This window comes from Portunus trituberculatus, chromosome 24, assembly GCF_017591435.1.
Source record: "Portunus trituberculatus isolate SZX2019 chromosome 24, ASM1759143v1, whole genome shotgun sequence".
Classification (NCBI taxonomy): domain Eukaryota; kingdom Metazoa; phylum Arthropoda; class Malacostraca; order Decapoda; family Portunidae; genus Portunus; species Portunus trituberculatus.
In genome coordinates, this window is record NC_059278.1 from 3,852,144 (window position 1) to 3,873,293 (window position 21,150).

Consider the following 21,150-nt stretch of genomic DNA (forward strand, 5'->3'; position numbering starts at 1 on the left):
GAATACAGGCACTAATGTTTCCATTTTTTTTTTTCGGCGCCTTATCTTCCATGTTCTTTACTCGATCTAATGGAACGTTAAGAGATTTTTCAAGGGTGTGTAAGTACTTGACCACCGTGATAATTTTTTTAAAAACAAAACAAGAACAGCAGGTGATCACGAGTGGACAAGTCTATCTGATGGTGCTTTACAGTACTCACACAGCTGTCCTATACAACACGAGTCTTGACCTTTACAGTGATCAAACAGTACCAATAAATTTAGGATCTGAAGAGCACCGATAAAATATTCAAAAGCACGAGGTCACTGCGGCCTTGACATCTCGGCTAGCTCCTTTTTTCTTCTTTCTCTTCTTTCCTTGCCATGATGATCGTCACCCTTGCTGGCAGCTGTCAGCAGTCCACGGGAGAAAGAAAGTTTATCCCTCCGCTTCCCATCAAACTGTTCGTTTATTTCAGAGATGGCCGAATTTTTCTGCTCTTTTCTTATGGGCTGACTCCTCTCTCCTCTCTCCTATTTGGGTTAAGAGAGAGAGAGAGAGAGAGAGAGAGAGAGAGAGAGAGAGAGTAGTATTTGTCGTATTCGTTAGATTCAATTTATGAGATATTAAATTTACGTATTTTTAATGGCAGGCCGTACTGTTGTTGGCCGAGAGAGAGAGAGAGAGAGAGAGAGAGAGAGAGAGAGAGTAAAGTGGGCAGCATTGTCGAGGAGTGAGCATTCTTCCAGCGATACTTTATGCAAGCCGTGAAATTCGTTATCACTCGCGGGCGGTGAGTTGTGAGTGAGAGCACCTGCTGACCGCCACACATCGCCACACGCCACACGCCACCGCACGCCGCCACACTCCCTCCTCGCTGGAAGGTAACGAGCGTGCGTCACCTCCCCTAGCGTGAATCAGGCTTATTTAATGCAGCAATAAGGCAATAAAGTAAAGAAATATTGAATTGTGCAATAAAGTATCTGCTCGTAGTTGTTGTCCGTTGTGTCGTTGTAGTGAAATATACGTGAATTATTTTTTTTTAGCTAGAAACATTAGAGTCGTGCGCTGCGTATTATGTATTGTGACTGTGGAATAAACAAAACAAAGCCAGGTGTAAATCGTAAGTGCTTGCTTGCCAAAACGGAGCGGCGATAACCAAGGCTGCAAGTCTAACCAAACCTAACCAAACCTTATGTAACTGAACTCAGCTCAGCACAAATCTAACAAAACCTAACCTGACCTAACCTAACCTAACCTAACCAAACTTTATGTAACTTAACTCAACACAAATCTAACTAAACCTAATCCGACCTAACCTAACCTAACCTAACTTAACCTAACCTAATCTGACTTAACCTAACCCTTTGACTTAACCTGCCGTAATTCTAACGTAATCTAATCTAACCTAACCTAACTTAACCTAACCTAATCGAACTCAACCTAAAGCTAAGTTAACTTTTTGAATTAACCTGCCGTAATCCTAACCTAACCTAACCTAACCTAACCTAACCTAACCTAACCTAATTTAACCTAACCTAACCTAAGGTAACCTAACCTAACCTAACCTAACCCAACCAAACGAACCTAACCTAACCCAACCAAACCTAACCCAACTAAACCCAACCCAACCCAACCTAACTTACACTAACCTAATCTAACTTTAACGAAAGGCTGGAAACCCCACGAACAGCAGAAAGTCCGCTCGTATCGCCAGTGCCTTGTGCTCACGCTACCAAGAATTGGCGGGCTGGTGTGTTACTAAGCGGCAGGAGATTAGGGAACGTTAAGGCAGTTTAGAGAAAGGCAAGGGAAGATGAAGCAAACGAGGCAGGTTGGTGAAGGACAAGGGAAGGTGAGGCAAGCAAGATGAGCATGGGAGGAGGTGAGGTAGCCTGGGCAAGCTGGGGCATAATCTAGTCGATCCACCTGATATTTTTTGAAAGAGAGAGAGAGAGAGAGAGAGAGAGAGAGAGAGAGAGAGAGAGAGAGAGAGAGAGAGAGAGAAAATCTTTATGTGCGTTTGACATGCCTGACATATTCACTGATCATCCACAAATACGTACATCATCATAAATATTTGTCAATCTGTCTATCTATTATCTCTCTCTCTCTCTCTCTCTCTCTCTCTCTCTCTCTCTCTCTCTCTCTCTCTCTCTCTCTCTCTGTGTGTGTGGGGGGGGGGGAGGATACAATGAAAGATCAAAAGGAACAGAAGTGGAAAAAATATAAGGGATGAAATACTTGAATATTGTCGAGGAAGTGGACTGGAATAGAGGCGAGACAAACAAGAGCCACACGCTTCCTACTCTGCTGGTCTGAATATGAGAGGACAGAGACTAAGCAGTAAAGTTTGAAAATCCCGGTCTAAAAGTAGAGATACAAAAATAACTAGGTAAACACTCACAGCTACACTGATCCACCTACCCACGCCCTTCCTACGCACACACACACACACAGGCACGCATGAACCCCTCTCCAGCAAAAAAAAAAAAAAAAAAAAAGAGAGAGATCACAGGAAATAATTTGATAAAACCGGGAAAGTAAAATACAGATTCTGCCACACATACAAATCGTACAATTTCACTATTTTCGTTTCTCTATCGCTGCCGAGAAGAGACAATGAACCACACACTTTCTTGTCCCCATTGGCTCTCCCTTCCTAAAAACAAAACATAAATAGCAATAACGAAAAAAATAGTATTTCTCCAAAGGGTGATGTCTCGTATCATGCCTCCTGACGGTCGATGGTGGATGAATTAGTGATGTAGGGAAGCCACGACTCGCCGCCTGCACGCTGGACAGCGGACACTAAACACGACTATTGTCTTGTGACGCTCCTACTGCCGCCGGACACGATACAGGCCGTGCTGTACACAAACTCATCCCGTGGTTCCAGTAATATCAATCCGTCACACCCATGCCAACACGTTACACCCAATACACCCACACCTGTCCGTCACTCCTCCCCTGCAATGCCGTCACGCCCTCCACCGTCACACCCTTAACAGTGCGCTGCTCACGCCACCGCGCCACAGCCACACCATCACACTTCGCCGACACACACACACACACACACACACACACGGGCGGCACACCAGCACGCCTCGCCAGCACCAGCAGAAAGCATTATGCTCCCTGCTGCACATTTATACATTTTTATTCATGCCTCCATTTTTCAAGTGCCGTTTTATTTTCATGCACCTCCACGTACATTCTCATTTCCCCCCCGGCCTCCCCAGCCCCGCCTCTCCCGTCTCTCAGGCCTCGCCACGCCGCATCATTCTTGCCAGTTGGGCGAGATACCCACGCACGGTGCACTCTGCCTGTCTCGATCTCGCTATCACTATCATGTTTCCGAAATGTAAGTCTTAAGAGACTTTACTTGTTTACGTGAAATAAACAACTGTTCAGCTTCCCTACGAAACATTTGCATTTAATAAACAGCGAAAGAAAGAATCTCGTCGACTAATGAAGACCTGAGCTGCATGTAATTAAATAGTCCACTTCCTTTTCAAAGAGAAAATCTTTAAAGTGTTCTCTCTTCTCTCGCCTTCCACTTTCTTTTATATATATATATATATATATATATATATATATATATATATATATATATATATATATATATATATATTTATTTATATATATATATATATATATATATATATATACAAGGTCACATATATATATATATATATATATATATGCTAGGTGAACAGAGAGCTAGAGAGAGAGAGACACACCCAAATATCTCCACCCGAGAGAGAGAGAGAGAGAGAGAGAGCCAGTGAGAGAGAGAGAGCTACCGGGTGTGTGTGTGTGTGTGTGTGTGTGTGTGTGTGTGTGTGTGTGTGTGTACTCCACACAAGGAGTGTCGTGCATCACTGGGTGACTGGAAGACGCGTCGACCGGATCAATATCAATACCTCACCTCTATAGGGGCAAAAAAAAAAAAAAAAAAAAAAAAAGACTTGCCTCCATTTTTTCAATTAGTGTTGGATTAGTTCTCTTGTTCGTCAGACACGTGCAGCGCGACCTTTGACCTCTGACGGAAAAAGAGTCTTTATACTTGTGAAAATATATTCGCTGAGCGCCGACAATGACAATGAACATGAAGCGTGCAAGACTCCGGGAAAATGAGGACATCATGAGACAAAAAAAAAAAAAAAAAAAATAAATAAATAAATAAAAATAAAAATAAATAAATAAAAACAAGGAAAGGATAAGCTGTCGTAGAGGAAGCAACTCTTGTGAACATTAAGTAATTTCTTATCGTGATCCATAAAGTGATCTAACATCTTAAATGTTTGGTGCCGTAAACGCCTTTTGTGTTTAGTCGTGTCTTTTCCACTGATTTGCCAATGCCTTCTAGTTTTGTTGGTGTGTAATCATAAATGAATCTGTCTTGAACACATTGCTACGCTTTCTAAGTTATGTATTGTAAAGGTCTTGAACATCTATTGTAATGGATAAGCCTTTTCATCCATTACAAGTCGATCTTATTGTCATTCTGCATCCTTCGTCTCTTAGGGAGTTCAAGGAGCTTGGTTAAAATAAAAGAATAATTCTAAACTCAGTTGTCGCATATTAGAAAGTGTTAAGTGTCAATGCTACTTTTGCTTGGAGTTTTCCGTTACTGACATTTACATCACGAATGAAGGATTAAAAATTTCGCTATTTATCAAAAGGAAATTTGATACGGTGGACGCATTCTCCCCCTGTGTCGCACGTCAGGAAACGTGTGACGAGAGAGAGCATAAACTTTGAAGAGATAAATGTTTTGACGGAAGTTGAGATCAGACTGAATTTAATCTCAAAAAAGATATTTTGAAATACCTTTGTTTACAGAGAATAACTAGAAATACTTTGATACTAGACGAAAACAAGCGTGTGTATGATGGTATACATAGAACAGAGGAAATGTTACATTACAGAAATATATCAAGAATACAACAACTACGGCAGTGTACTTAAGATGACAGCCGCCATTGCCATGTATTGGAACGTTCCCAGCTAGGTTTCCTGACTTCATATGTATATTTACGTACGTGTGTGTGTGTGTGTGTGTGTGTGTGTGTGTGTGTGTGTGTGTGTGTGTGTGTGGAACTATGTATGAAGTCCTTGAAGTAAATGATGGAGAAGCTCAAGATTCTTGGAGTATTGCGATGATGGTACTAGTAAAATGAAATGACTTGGACGCTCGCGCCTCCAGTACCGCTTTTCTCAGTGTGGGATTCAGGAAGTTAGATGAGCCTCAGATCCAGTATGAGTTGGACATTGGCTTTGGGCGTGAGTGGAGGAATGGCCGCCTCACTTTGGAATACCGCGCGCAGGCAGGCTGAGGCGAGGGGGAGGCGAGCTGCACACAGAATACCAAAGGAGACGCCTGTCTGTTCTTTTCAGTGAGAGCTGCGGTGGGTGAATTAAAGACTGTGAGAAGGGTTGACCGTTCACGCTAATTATTAACAAAACCCATTCTAATGTAGGTTTCTTTGTTAGAGTTCTAAACTTTTTATATGTCAGCTTATGTAATTTCCTCGCACTTTGTTTTGTTTTGCTTTGTTTTGTTTGGGTAAGGTTTTCAGTGATGCAGTGGAGAGAAGTATTGACACACGTACGCACCACACTGCATGGACAACGATCTATAAGTTACTGTTGAAAATGTGGTATTTTGATATACACTTTTTTACTGACGATATTGTTAGTAAGACTTTTGGGTAACTCTACTAACCTTTTAGGGAACTAGCAATCAAAGAAACCTTTTTGTTATATTTTTTTGTAGTTCTTGGCCAGCTTTTCCTCATCCATTAAAAAAAGTAACAAAAAGAAAAGCGAGATGGAATATCACACTATCGTGAATATAAACTTGTCAGTAAACCCACAGTTATAGACTTGAAGTATTTATTCTGGACGTTTCGAAGGCAACTGCCTTCATCTTAAGCAGTACAAAGTAGAATGAAATATAAAACTGAACCAAGAGGATGAGAGTAACGTGGTACAGTGTGATTGGCTGACCCCACCTGTGAGCTCCACCCTACTCAAACCCTACCAGGACCTGACCTGTCTTTACCACTATTCCCTAGATCTGGTAGAGATTTAGTCACCAGTGCTCTCATTAATGGATGTAGCTTAAACATGCCTTCATTTAGATTATAATTCTTATGGTTCTGTATACAAACCGATTCTAAAATCTTACGTTTTTTTAAATTGTTACATTTCAATAACATTTGACTGGAATCCCAATCAATTGAGTGGTCATTATCAAAAGCATGGATAAAATTGGCATTATTAGTGTGACAATTCCTTACACTTTTCTTGTGTTCCTTTAACCTCACATCCAAGGATCTGCCTGTTTCTCCTGTATAAACTAATTTGCAATCTTTACAAGGAATTTTATATACTCCTCTTTCAGCCTTAGCACTCAAATTATTGTGAGCAAGGATAGATTTGATGGTGGATGTGTACTTAAAAGCTATATTTACATCAAGATCTCTGCTGACTGACTTAATACTTTCAAGGCTTTTAACATACGGGAGACATAAATACGGTTTGGTATTGTCTGGGCGGGACCTAGGAGCAAAATACGTCTTTCTAGCCTTAAGATAACCTTTCTTTATGAACCAATCAGGATACTTTAATTTTCGAAAGATTGACCAAATATTTGAGTTCTCACTGTCTAGGTATTGGGGGCTACAGATTCATAACGCTCTAAGGAACATGGTAGAAATAACAGATAATTTGATGTCATCGTTATGGTAGGAGAAATAGTGAATATATATGTCACAATGGGTAGGTTTTCGATACACAGTGAATGTAAGATCATTAACTCGAGTAACCAGAATATCAAGAAAAGGGAGTGAATTGTTATTCTCCCATTCAATTTTGAAATTAATGGAAGGTACCAAGTTGTTTCATTTTCTGAAAAAAAATCATCAAAATTATGAAGTGTATTGGGCTAGAAGGAGAATATGTCGTCCAGAATAAATACTTCAAGTCTATAACTGGGTTTACTGACAAAAAAATCTCTTAGGAAGAGATGAGACTGAAATTACGAGGCTGAAAACTGGCAGTTGTTTGAATTGTGATGGATGACACCAGTGCCGCTCAACTAATAAGAATGAATCTCATCAGAGAAAAGTGTTACATGAATGATGTTAACGAACACTCATTCTGCATGATGAAGTCAGTGACGTTCAGATCTCATCGGTTCATTCCACTTTGTGCAAATAATTGATGGCAATCACATCACTTGCCGACAATGCCGTGCATGACGCTCGCACGTAAAGTAAGAAACAGATTTCTTTTACCTGTGTTAAATTCCTCCTCTGATAATTACATTCTCTCTCTCTCTCTCTCTCTCTCTCTCTCTCTCTCTCTGGCTTTACTATCAATTGAAATAAAAAAAAGAATCTTCCAGCTTTATCAGTTTTGTTTCCGGTGCGCTCGATACTTCACAAAACAGTCGCGAGCATTTCCTGAGATAATTCGATTACTCGTCAATACCAATAAAACCTTCCTGTTGCTGCATTCAGGGGAAGCTCACCCAGCCTGTAATTCTACGCAGGGACACACACACACACACACACACACACACACACACACACACACACACACACACACACACACACACACACACACACACACACACACACACACACACACACACACACACACACACACACAAATAGAAAATCTATGCCATCTCTCTCTCTCTCTCTCTCTCTCTCTCTCTCTCTCTCTCTCTCTCTCTCTTTCTTTCTTTCTTTCTTTCTTTCTTTCTTCTTTCTTTCTTTCTTTCTTTCTTTCTTTCTTTCTTTCTTTCTTTCTTTCTTTCTCTCTCTCTCTCTCTCTCTCTCTCTCTCTCTCTCTCTCTCTCTCTCTCTCTCTCTCTCTCTCTCTCTCTCTCTCTCTCTCTCTCTCTCAATCACACCAGCTTTACTTTCTCGTTTGGCAGGGAACACTCACCATGAGATTATCCTCGTGAAGAACTTGATACTGGGCAAGAATATACTGTCGTGTCGGAAAGGTCCAATGTTCCTAGGTATATTTTTCTTAGTATCTCTCTTTTCTCACCCCCCCCCCAAGACCCACGCTCCCCCTAGATCAACCCCTCCGCACCCCCCATTAAGTCACGCGCCGCAAACCCTGAGGCTGCCGCAGGACTGAAGGAGCCGACAGCGGGAATTCTCTAGTAACTCCAGACGACTATTGAGACCTCTTGAGACGATTTCCGGCTTAGCTCTCTCTCTCTCTCTCTCTCTCTCTCTCTCTCTCTCTCTGGAAAAAGTTGGGATAGATTACAGGCTGGCTGAGATTCTCCCCCTCTCTCTCTCTCTCTCTCTCTCTCTCTCTCTCTCTGCAGAAAAGGTCTGGGTAGATTACAGGCTGGCTGAGATTCCACCTCCCTCTCTCTCTCTCTCTCTCTCTCTCTCTCTAGAAAAGGTCGGACTAGATTACAGGCTGGCTAAGGTATCTCTCTCTCTCTCTCTCTCTCTCTCTCTCTCTCTCTCTCTCTCTCTCTCTCTCTCATTTGTGCCATTTCCAGGGGGGACTTTGTAAATCCTGTCCCTTTTCCCCTTCCTCCGTGATGACGCCTGATTGAAATAAAGCGACAGGCTCTGAATGTTATTTAGGAGGCAAATCTGTTCTCATATTGTTGGCTTTGTTACTGGAACGGTGATTTTTTCGTGGCAATTATGATTTCTGGTTTTGTTTTCATGACCTGCAATTGAAACACACACCTGACAATATTTTCTGTGCGTCATTTTTTTTTCCGTTTTGTCTCATTAATATTTGATTTTTTTCTCTCCTCGTGGTATTATTTTCTTTTGTTCTAATCGTTCGGTGTTTCAGTAAAAGAAGATGCTTGATGTTTAGAGAGAGAGAGAGAGAGAGAGAGAGAGAGAGAGAGAGAGAGAGAGAGAGAGAGAGAGAAACACCTTAAGATTAGTGGAAGTCTTAAAGCAAAATGAAAAAAGTGCAGGTTGGTCGTCATGTGTTCGCCGCTGTACAGACCATGCCACTTGAATGAGAAAATAAGTAAATTCCATGATCTTAAGTTTTTTTTCGGTGTAGCTTTGACTCTTCCACCATTTTCTTTCTTTTTTTTTATTTTATTTATACCATGTGGGTTTTTCACCGGAATATATGGGCTAAAGGAGATACTTTTTGGGGTGCCTCCTATCTCAAAGCCCACCCGCTAGGAAACCGTTGCCCCGAGCGAGGAAGCCCAACCTACACTCGGGCCTTGGACAGGATTCGAACCCGTGCGCTTGGAGACCTCTCGGACCCCAAATCACGCATGTGCCATATTTGTGTCTTCCCATTTTTTGTGCTCCATCTGTCATTATTGTTCCGGCTCGTCTGAAGGCAAACAGGTCCTTTCTTACGGAACTTTTCTCTCTCGATACGTTTTTGTTATTTTCGTCTTTTCGGGAATGGTTATCAAATGTTTTATGTATTTATTTATTATTTCTTGCTTTGTTTTATCTTTTTTTCCAAGTTGGCAATTTCCTGTGTGCACAGAAAACCAGGAAATGAGTCCATTGAAACTACCACTGATCCGCTAGTCAGTTATCTCTCTCTCTCTCTCTCTCTCTCTCTCTCTCTCTCTCTCTCTCTCTCTCTCTCTCTCTCTCTCTCTCTCTCTCTGTGTGTGTGTGTGTGTGTGTGTGTGTGTGTGTGTGTGTGTGTGTGTGTGTGTGTGTGTGTGTCTCTCTCTCTCTCTCTCTCTGCGTGTGCTGTGTGTGGGTGTGGATGTGGGAGGGTTGGGAGGGAGGGAGGGAGGCTGGGTTGGACAGTCGGCGTCCGTGTGTTTGAAGGAAGGCCTCGCTTGGATGTAGAGTTGTGGACGGACTGCAAAAGGGATTTCCTGGCCGGGGGTAACTTAGTCCGTGACCCACTTAAGCGTAAAGTGCCTGGAACCGCCTGTAACCTTTCCAGTCTTTTATTTGGAGGCTTTGTGTGCGGGAGACTCACGACACCTGCTGAAGTAAACATGGGGACATTTGGTGATGCACGTGTCGCCATCAGTGTCAGTCTGTGCCTGCTTCTTGTTCCCTTCATTGTCGGGAACCAAAGGAAGGTCTTTTACAATAATGAGGAAATAAACATCTCAATGATAAGGAAAGACGTGAAATTAAATACATGTACGTACTCGCTATGCGTTTCTCTTAAAGATACAGCTAATAAAGGTCATTTTAATCTAACAGACATATTGTTTTTTTGTCATTAAACATACTTTGTGATGATTAATTCATTAAACATGGATGAAATATACTTCTTTATAAAATTCGGTGCATGAGAATTGCCGATGAAGAGCATGATGAAACAAAGGTTTTCAAAACTTGTGACAACGAAAGCTGTAAAAAAGAAATTGTTCAATCTCTTCGAAACATGAAAAGTTTGAAAGTATTGGAGGAACCTGTGTTGGCTTCCAGGAACATGCGAAACTAGCACAATTTTAATTGAACAAGAGACTACCAGACGCACACAGTGCCCCACATCGCCAGTTGTGTGTCAGAAGGTGATACCACTCTTGAATGTTACAGTTGGTGGTGCATACCCCTACACCTTTCTGTATACATAATTATTAAGCAAGAACACACGCATCTCAACACTTCAGCAGAGAATACGTTGTACGGGGAACAGGAAATACACGCGATCATAGACCGAATAAAACAAATGTCTGGATAAGAGTATTAGAGAAACGCTCGGTTAACGAACCCAATGAAGCTCTGCAGAATGCCAACAAACCTCGCACCGTATTCCTAGTTTGCATGCACCCTCCATTCTTCGGGACGCTGCCTTACCTTATCTCTTCACGCGTGGTGTGTTGTGAGGGCGGGTAATTCATGGCGGCGGAGGAGGAGGAGGAGGAAGGGAGGAGGAGGAGGAGGAAACGAAGGGAAAGGCGATGGAAGAAAGGACCTCAAACCTATACTTCAAGGGAGACACGAAGAAACACAATGAAAGATCAATTATCACCATCCTTCTTTACTCTTACGAGACTGCAACAAACGACGCTTCCTAATATAAGGAGGGAGATATAAAACAGTAAAGGCGAAGGCGAAGAGTCGTAATCCTCGAGCTATCAGGCCGCGGGTTGACACATCACCTCCTTCACCATAACACGGAACCTACATCACCAAACTTTTGCCCAGTCAGGTTCGCACATAAATAATATCAAAAGATTCCCTCAACCAGCACCACGTCTGCCAGCCAAAAGTTGTCATACCAAGTTGCCATGATTGAATTAGCTTGTGGCACTTTAGTTATTTTACTTGCTCTCTCTCTCTCTCTCTCTCTCTCTCTCTCTCTCTCTCTCTCTCTCTCTCTCTCTCTCTCTCTCTCTCTCTCTCTCTCTCTCTCTCTCTCTCTCTCTCTCTCTCTCTCTCTCTCTCTCTCTCTCTCTCTCTCTCTCTCTCTCTCTCTCTCTCTCTCTCTCTCTCTCTCTCTCTCTCTCTCTCTCTCTCTCTCTCTCTCTCTCTCTCTCTCTCTCTCTCTCTCTCTCTCTCTCTCTCTCTCTCTCTCTCTCTCTCTCTCTCTCTCTCTCTCTGCGCAACACAGCGTGGAGAGAGGCGGGGGTCAGCGGGACTCGGCGCTGACCAGCTCGAGCCTTCCTGCTGGCCTGCAATGCTTCGACAAACTTTCACAGTAAATATTAGCGGGAAGGAGTTTTCTTTAATCGACTATGAAAATAAGAAAAAGTAAAACAGTAAAACAACGATACAAGGGAATATTGCCTCCCGCTGTGCCATCCTGGGCAATTCTCCTCCAGGTGCAAGTAAAAAAAGCATCCCTGGAAACTTTCCCTTACTTGCGACCATGACTGTGATGGCTGCGATAGTGTGTGTGTGTGTGTGTGTGTGTGTGTGTGTGTGTGTGTGTGTGTGTGTGTGCATATAAAAGTGTAGCCCGCCGGGATAAAAAAGATATCATGTTTATTCTAATTAGCGTGTTTTCCGAAACGTCAAGTACGAGTAATAAACATTTGGATTCTTCTCGAAGTAATTATATTTTCTAAGATTCTCTCTCTCTCTCTCTCTCTCTCTCTCTCTCTCTCTCTCTCTCTCTCTCTCTCTCTCTCTCTCTCTAAGTGTTAGAAAATATAGACCACTTTAAGATTTCACAGGTATTTCACAACTCGTATAATCATAAATCATACAACGTAGTAATGAAATTGTAGGAAGAATATGAACATTTCCCGAAGCATCAGAGTGGCAGGCAGAGGAGGAAGGACACTACTGCCGACACAGGACCGGTAAGAAACCTTCCATTGAAACTGAGTGCAGAGAAGTTAAGTGAAGTCAGGAAGTTAAGAGAAAGGAGAAAAAAAAAAATACCATCATCAGTAGCCCAAGACCCGTGAATTTCAGCAGGAGCGTGAGGCACAGACCCATATTCAGAAACACTACTCTCTTACCATGACTTTTTTCAAGGCCACAGAGATGATTAGCGGTGTTTTCAAGAGTGTTTCTCAGTTAAAATGATAGAAATCTTGTCACTCTGCCTCTGGAACACTAAAAACACTTTGAAAAACTCGTATGAATTTAAATATAGCCTTTTGGAATAGTGGAGGTGAAGCATAGATGTGTTTGAGAATGCGAGCCACAGGGAGGTAGAGGTAGAGCTCCCCAGATACCAATGTAAATTTAGGAATCTTATGTTGCAAAAGTTATTGTTCAGGAAGGTGGAAGAGTTTGCAGTTATCAGTTGTTGCTGCGGTAACGAAACATGCGACAAGGAAAGTCTTGGATACCCTTTTTTTCTATCATGTTGCTCTATTTTTCTCCACGAGGGAAGGATGAAATATGTCTATCATCAGACTTAATTTCTCTCTCTCTCTCTCTCTCTCTCTCTCTCTCTCTCTCTCTCTCTCTCTCTCTCTCTCTCTCTCTCTCTCTCTCTCTCTCTCTCTCTCTCTCTCTCTCTCCACCACCACTACCACCACCACCACCACCACCACCACCACCACCACCATCATTAAAATCCTACAATGTTTAGTTTTCCTAATTTCACTTGGGATCATCGCAATTAAACGTTGCTAATATTATATTTTCATATTTACACAAATTAAAAAGTTGCAACAATGTAATTTCTTACTGACATTACCCGCCTGTGTGTGTGTGTGTGTGTGAGAGAGAGAGAGAGAGAGAGAGAGAGAGAGAGAGAGAGAGAGAGAGAGAGAGAGATTGCTCAGTTGCTGCTCGAAAAAGAGAAAAAAATAGAAAAAAAGGTTCCAAAAGACTGGCCAATATAGTTCCTGAAGTGCCTTGATGCTTCTCTCTTCAAACAGTTCAAGTCGCAGGAAAGAGGAATAACAGAAACAGGGAGAGTTGGAAGTCTGTTCATTCCTGCTCCTGCTCTGGTCGTAACTCGTGACAGATAACAGTTTCGCTGAATTAATTATGAAATCTTGTGGCTGGTTCAGGTAAAAAATGTTTCGTTCATTATAACGTTTTTTCAAACCCTGGAAATCTGGTCACTAATTACGTTTAACTTCTGTGTGTTACATTTTCTTCATTACTACTGTTCCTTGTTCATTATTAACATCAATATCTTTTCCCTTACCCTCGCTCACCCGTAAACAAATGTAGCACAGGAAGAAGGAATAACAGTTGTACAGTGCATTATGACAAAAACGCAAACTCATGAATCAAACACTACCTTACATTAGCTCTCCTTTTGTTGTAGTCTAACAAGTGTCCGTTTTCTTTTCAGAGTGACGTCCCGCTTCCAGTCATCAAGCCACTGCTGAAAAAAGAAAAAAAAAGTACCATGGCCAGCAACTCTTTCCCTCTCCCCCGTCGAGAGTGCAACGCGAGGCCGGGAATGAATTAATTAGGAGCTTTGTGAAAGTTTGGACTCTGAAAACAGAAAGATAAAAAGTCCTTTGATGGTGTAATTGTGAATGCGGTTGGGGCATGTGCTATTAAGTGTGTGTGTGTGTGTGTGTGTGTGTGTGTGTGTGTGTGTGTGTGTGTGTGTGTGTGTGTGTTTGTTTGTGTTTGTGTATGCAGTGATAGGGCAATTGGCAAAATGCGTTTGGAAACAATGACAAATGGGAAGTGACGTGATGAATGCAAATAATTGAGTGTAGATTGAAATATAAAAAAGAAAATATCGGTTCATATTTTCTTGAATAGAATAACACATAACAGGAAAACAGGAAAACAGGAAAACAGACGGCAGTAAACGGAAGGTGATGAGGTGCAAGTGAAGCGTCGATACTGAAACCAAAATGAACCCACGGCAAATGTAACGCTAACTTATTGCTTTCCAGTGGTGACAGGCGGAGAGCCTATCAGGTCGCTATGGAAACAGAGTACGTGAGTAAGTAGCACGAGTCTACCAGTGAAAAGAAAAATATCGCACTTTGGTGATATGAAGTGGCAGGAGGAGAGAGGCAGTGGACGGGAAGTGACAGGCGACCAAACCCGGCCGTGCATCTCCCCACCTGTACCTGTAACCAGCGTGCCAGCCTCTCACTGCAGCGTCCTGTGTCTCGGAGATGTATCACACTGCGGGGCTTCTTTATACCACGACTCTTCGCTTTGTGCCGCCAGCGCGTGTTGCTGCATCAGAATCGGGAGCGGCACTTCACTTTCCCACTCTTCCTTCGTGCCGTCTTCAGCTGGGTCGAGGCGGCGGTGTGATCAAGGACCCTTCCCGCAGTCTGAATTAAGGGCAGACTCAGGGGAGACGTACATTCAGGATGCCTCCAGAAAGAACGCCTCAACACGTGTGGCTTCCCCCGGGGCTCTCCTGATGGTCCTTCTTCTCCAGGCCACCTTAGGGATCGCCAGTGCTAAAGGTGAGTGTCTGAGGCCGAGCCCACGGTGCCGCGACGCCTCCTTCGGGATAGCGGGCCACTGTTTTTATCTCGTTTATGTTTGTTTTCTCCATTGTTTTTGTGTTTGTCACCACCGCCACTGTGTTTGTGTGTGTGTGTGTGTGTGTGTGTGTGTGTGTGTGAGAGAGAGAGAGAGAGAGAGAGAGAGAGAGAGAGAGAGAGAGAGAGAGAGAGAGAGAGAGAGAGAGAGAGAGAGAGAGAGAGTCCAGTCTACGTCCTAAGAAAGCTTCAAAAGACAAAGCGAGGAGAGAGGCAAGAGTACGGCTTCAAGGATGTACTTTGAGACGAGGGGGAAGAGGAGAGGAACAGGTGAAGAGGAAGAGAATGAGAAGGAGGAGGAACAACAGCAGCAGCATGAGGAGGAGGAGGAGGAGGAGGAGGAGGAGGAGGAGGAGGAGGAGGAAGAGGTGGTGGAAGACGAAAACGAGAAGGAATAGGAAGACGGAAAGAGGATTGTGTTCTACGTAAGTCAGGATCAAACTAACACTCGCTTTTCCTTCCTTCATTCCTGCTCTTCTTCTCGTGAACGGCTAAGATGAGATGATATTCTTCCACAGACTCTGAGCAAAGTACACAGAGTAGGGGCTTAGTACTCGTAAATACCTCCAGACGTAAAGACCCACCAGGTACTCAGGTGAAATATGCTGCCTTGGGTCGAGGGAGCCAGGAGCTGTAATGGTAACGCTGTCGGAATATTATCTCTTAGTGACACATAACTGCCGGCCGATCGGTGAGGAATGGAAAACTTTACTGGGGTAGGAATCGAGAGCAGTGGTAGGGTGGGTGGCGGCGGTGGTGGTGGTTGGTGGTGCTGGTGGTGGGAGAGGGTTGGGTGTAATGGTGTGTAAAACAATAATGATGATAATGATGATAATAATAATAATAATGATAATAATAATAGTAATAATAATAATAATGATAATAATAATAATAATGATGATGATAATGATAGTTAATAGCAGCAGCAGGGTTATTAGTATTATCATCATCATCATTAGTAGTAGTAGCAGTAGTAGTAGTAGTAGTAGTAGTAGTAGTAAGAGCAGTAGAAGTAGTAATAGTAGTAGTAACAGTAGCAGCAGTGTAGAGGTAGTAATAATAGTATTTAATTTACATACCTTTTTTTCTAATTTTCTTTTCTGATGGTTGTAATTATGATGCGTAATTAGTCATAAAGGGTTGACTAATAGAGGCTGGGACTGTGGGATAGGTGCTCCTCCCTCAGGAACCTTATTATTTCTACGATAAATGAGCAAGAGGAAGTAGAAAATATTTAATTCCTGTATTCTCCACAGTGAATTTTATTTCTCTATAATTATTTCCGTCACTTTCTTAAACGCTTCCTCTCACGCACTACAAAGGCACGTTATTCTCTTATTTATTCTTAGTCTTGCTCTCACTCTTATTCTTGTCCCTCTCTTGGAACGAAGAGAGGCAATGCGTCATCTTGACTTCATATTCCCTCAGGCTGCCGGTCATCATTTAATTTGATCCCAGGCGGCACCTTTCATCCCCTCAGCTCCATTTCACCGTGTGTGTGTGTGTGTGTGTGTGTGTGTGTGTGTGTGTGTGTGTGTGTGTGTGTGTGTGTGTGTGTGTGTGTGTCACTTATCCTAGGCCGCCGCATTCCTAGCGTCTCAAGGGCACCGCCACAAACACATGACGAACCAATATTTTCCCAGCGGGTGTTACTTGTCCTAAGGTGAGAAACACAAAACAAACCTCTCTCTCTCTCTGCTTCTCGTGTTGTAGTCGTGAGGGGAAAAGTTCAGATGTGAAAACCAAGAGGAAGAAAAAAAAGGAGGAACAAAGTTGTTTTCTGTTTCCATTCATGTTGGAGGAAAAAAAACGATGCAAGAAAAGGATAAGTTTTTTTTTTTGTCCATTTGAGTTCTCTTGTGTGCGCTTTGTGTTGTGTTTAAGGGTGATAAGTATACGTGTGTGTGTGTGTGTGTGTGTGTGTGTGTGTGTGTGTGTGTGTGTGTCTGTGTGTGTCTGTGTGTGTGTGTGTGCGGTGAAGACTCACTAACAACACAAACAGTGGATTATTGTATGCTAAAATTTGTCACCATCATCTTTTTCCCCAACTCCATTTTCCCTTCCGCTCACCTCGCTCCCATTTTGGTGTGTATATTGAAGCTGCCAGCACTACAGATCGCTTCCCTGATTCCCTCTTACACACCTGATCTCTCACCTGCCCCAGTGTTTCTCCGCTAAATCCACGCCCTGTCACATTACTGCCACCATCCGCCGCTCGTAAATACTTAACTGCTGTCACGCCTTCCCTTATCGTGTCCTGATATCACCTGACCCTATCCTCCTACCATTAATGGATTGTATCTCTATTTTTCACTTTTCTCCTCTGTATCACCTCTGTATTCCACATTGTACTATTTCACTTTATTTATTTATTTATTTTATTTTATTTTTTAGAGTATTCTCTTTCACTACGAGCTTTGAAACTTTTAAACTGATAGTGTTAGATTCGTCAGGTTTTTCGCCTAAAGTTGTTGCTCCTACGTGTAACTTTTTATTTTTATTTTTGTTTCTTTCATGTCAATTACGTCACTATTTCAATCCCTACCGTGTGTTTTCATCATGACCTGCGTGACTCTTGCTTCTATATGTATCTTTTTTTTTCTTATTTGTGGTTCTTTCATGTCAAATTACGTCACTATTTCAATCCCTACCGTGTGTTTTTTTTCTTTATTATGAGATCTCGTGGCTCATACAACTTTCACCCCGATACACTCAAGTTAACCATCACTTTTTCCCTTCCCTAATGCCTACCTGCTACAAGTATAACAATAGAATCACCAAACTTTCCCTCCAGCCCTTTCGCTCCTCGCTGCTCTTATCCATGCCATCCACAGACCAAGCCCGGACTCACCTCACCCACTACCGCCTTGCCACTTTCCTCATACGTTCACTTCCAAGCCATTTAGCGCGAAGACAACATATACCACAACCTCTGCCATAAACCCGCCCACTGAGTTACCGCGCGGCTCCCAGAAATAGTGAAGCCCTTCTGGACCATGCGAATTATAGACTCAGCGCACTGGACGAGTTACGAGGACCTCTGCTGAAAGTTATTGATTGATTCTTGTGTGTGTGTGTGTGTGTGTGTGTGTGTGTGTGTGTGTGTGTGTGTGTGTGTGTGTGTTAGTATACATACGTGAGGTGCAGGTGAAGCTTACAAATGTGCGTATCTTGTTTTTATCTATTCATGTCATTAATTACCTTATCTCCAGCGCAAGGACGAAAAATACCATTGAGTCACGAACACTACTCATGGTCAAACAGAGCCACGAATGTTCCTATGCACCCTCAAGCCACCCAGCCAGCTACACAACCCACCCACTCCCTGCCTGTTCGCGGTGGTGCCCTTTAAAGTGTAGTAAATTGAAGGGATCAGTGGAGGTGAAAGCAGTTAACGGTATCGCATGTTGCCATATATTTAGTAAGTAATGGCTGGTGATGTAGTGGTTAGTGCACTCTGCCTCGGACTAAAATGTGTAAGACTCGAATCCCGGCCACGCAAAGACAATCATTTCCAACTGTTCCTAATACAATCTGTTATTTTGCGACTGGTTCGTGAGTCATTCCATCAGTTTATTTATTTTGGGATTGGTTCGTGAGTCATTCCATCCGTTTGTTTATTTTGGGTCTCAGTAAATTGTACGTATATGTGATTCTGAATTCTAAATAAGCTTCCTTCGTTCTGTTCTGTCGTCCTTTAATTCTATTGTTTCCTTTTCCACTTTCGTCTCCGCTTCTCACCAAATGTTTACTCTATATATTACGCCATGGCTTCCGTCCGTCACACACACACACACACACACACACACACACACACACACACACACACACACACACACACACACCCACACACACACACACACACACACACACACACACACACACACACACACACACACACACACACACACACACACACACACACACACACACACACACACACACACACACACACACACACACACACACACACACACACACACACACACACACACACACACACACACAGTTTCTCTCTCTCTCTCTCTCTCTCTCTCTCTCTCTCTCTCTCTCTCTCTCTCTCTCTCTCTCTCTCTCTCTCTCTCTCTCTCTCTCTCTCTCTCTCTCTCTCTCATCTCTGTCATATCCTTCCTTTACTTCAGTCCCCTTCTCTGTACTCAGACTAAAGCACCTCAGAGGAACGCAGCGCACTTAGGAGAGGAAGGTGGTGGTGGTAGTTGTAGTGTGTGTGTGTGTGTGTGTGTGTGTGTGTGTGTGTGTGTGTGTGTGTTCATTTTGTTACTTTCCTGATTTATCTTTGTTTTTTTTCAGTAACTTTCTGCGCCTAACTAATGAGTGGGAGTTTTTTTTTTTTTTTTTTTTTTGAGGAGTTGGCCTTGGTGTTGCAGGGAGGCTGTGGTGGTATGGTGGTGGTGGTGTGGTGGTGGTGTGGTGTGATGGTGTGGTGGTGTGGTGTTGCAGGGAAGCTGTGGTGGTGTGGTGGTGGTGGTGGTGTGTTGTGGTGTGTTGTGGTGTGGTGGTTTGATACTGAATCCTGTATTTAGAAACCTCTTCCTCTCTCACCACGACAACTTTCCAAGGCCACAAAGACAACTGGCCGGGTTTTCAAGACAGTTTCTCCTAATAATAATTTATAAATCTTGGCAGTCCATCACCGGAACTATAAAAAATACCCCAAAACAGGAACATCTTCAACTAAAGCTTTTGGAAAGTAGTGATGGTGAGAGAGCAAAGTGTTTTACCTCTTCAATACTGGAACGCTTTTTTACCTTGAGTTTTGGGTACGATTAGACCATTTTATTGACATTAGGAAGTATCTATGGAGGTCAGAAGCTTAATGGCCCTATTCTTTACTATTTTAATCCCCCATCCAAGTTTCTGAAGCTGTATAAAATCACCTGATAGTAAATAGAATGTATATGGAAACGCGTCATGGTACTCAAGGGGTTAAGAAGACTGGCCTGAGACTGATAACCTTGACTTGCATATATGGCGTCTAGTCACAATCTTCTCTAGTATTGTGATCAGAGGTTAAGGTTAGGAAGTTTCAGTTTCTTCTTAATTGTGACCCGTGATGTCTGGATTAATTTCATGGTCTTTGTGATGGTCTAAGTTATCCAAGGATGTTTTGAATTCCGTAACAGAACTGCGTCTCGTATTCAAGGTGGTGGTAAGTCTGTTGTTTGCAGACTATAGCGGTGCATGGCTCGAATCTTTAACCCCTTCAATACTGGGACACGTTTTTATCTTGAGATTTATGTACGATTGGATCATTTTATTGACATTAGGAAGGGTCTGTGGAGGTCAGAAGATTAATGGCCACAGTCTTCTTAATTCCTCCACATGAGTTTTTGAAGCTGTATAAAATCACCAGATAGTAAGCAGAATGGATATGGAGACGCGTCATGGTATTGAAAGGATTAAACACTCTTTCAAAGACCACAGAGAAGGTGAGGTGAGTTTCCATGAGTGTTTTGATCAGTGACGTGACTCCTTAACCATTTCAGTACCATGTCGTGTTCTCATATTCATTCTGCATACCATTTGGTGATTCTATACAGCTTCAGAAACATATATGGGGGGAATTGAAATAGTAAAGACTCTAGCCATTAATCTTCTGACCTCCATAGATCCTTCTTAATGCATATAAGTCGTCTAATCATACCCAAAAATCATGATTAAAAAGTGCGTCTCAGTACTGAATGGGTTAAGCACTTTCTCTCTCATCGCATCACGTTTCAAAGCCCACAACGAAGGTGAAGCGAATTTCCATGAGTGTTTTTAATCAGTGATTCCTTAACAATCTCTCACTGGAATCACGGAAACGCCACTGAGAGTCGGAGTAAAGGTACCGAATTGTTTAGGAATATGGAAAGATGAAATACTGAAACACTATCTATATATTCCTGATGCATTTACTCAGAAGTGGGACAAGATTGAGCGTTAATCCCGTGTGGTACTTCATTAATGACAGGAAACCACTTTGAGGATTAACTATTCACTTCAGCTGAGTGTCTTCTGTCAGCAAGCCAGGCTCTGATCCCATTCAGGAAGAAGAGGACGTTGAAGAGGAGAAGGAGGAGGAGGAGGAGGATGAGGAGGATGAGGAGGAGGAGGAGGAGGAGTAGAACAGAAGGAGAGGATGAGGAGGAAGAGGATGAGAATGAGGAGGAGGAAGGGGAGTAGGAGGCGAGGGAGATAAGAGGAGGAAGAAGAGGAGATGGAGGAGGTAGGAGGAGGAGGTAGGAGGAGTAGAAGGAGAAGCAGGAGTAGGAAG

General features: G+C 42.8%; 1 protein-coding gene across 3 annotated transcripts in view; it reads left to right on the forward strand.

Annotated features, from left to right (window-relative positions):
* Positions 1-21,150, forward strand: part of LOC123508323 (nephrin-like) — a 127,655-nt gene that overhangs the window by 30,160 nt on the left and 76,345 nt on the right. For 2 of the 3 annotated variants that reach the window (XM_045261933.1, XM_045261934.1), the window contains exon 2: positions 14,265-14,795. In XM_045261933.1, coding sequence (XP_045117868.1) covers positions 14,366-14,795 — 430 coding nt within the window. In that variant the 5' untranslated portion in view covers positions 14,265-14,365. Of the gene's footprint in view, positions 1-14,150; positions 14,796-21,150 lie in introns of all 3 variants that reach the window. The other variant, XM_045261932.1, reaches the window with a different exon arrangement.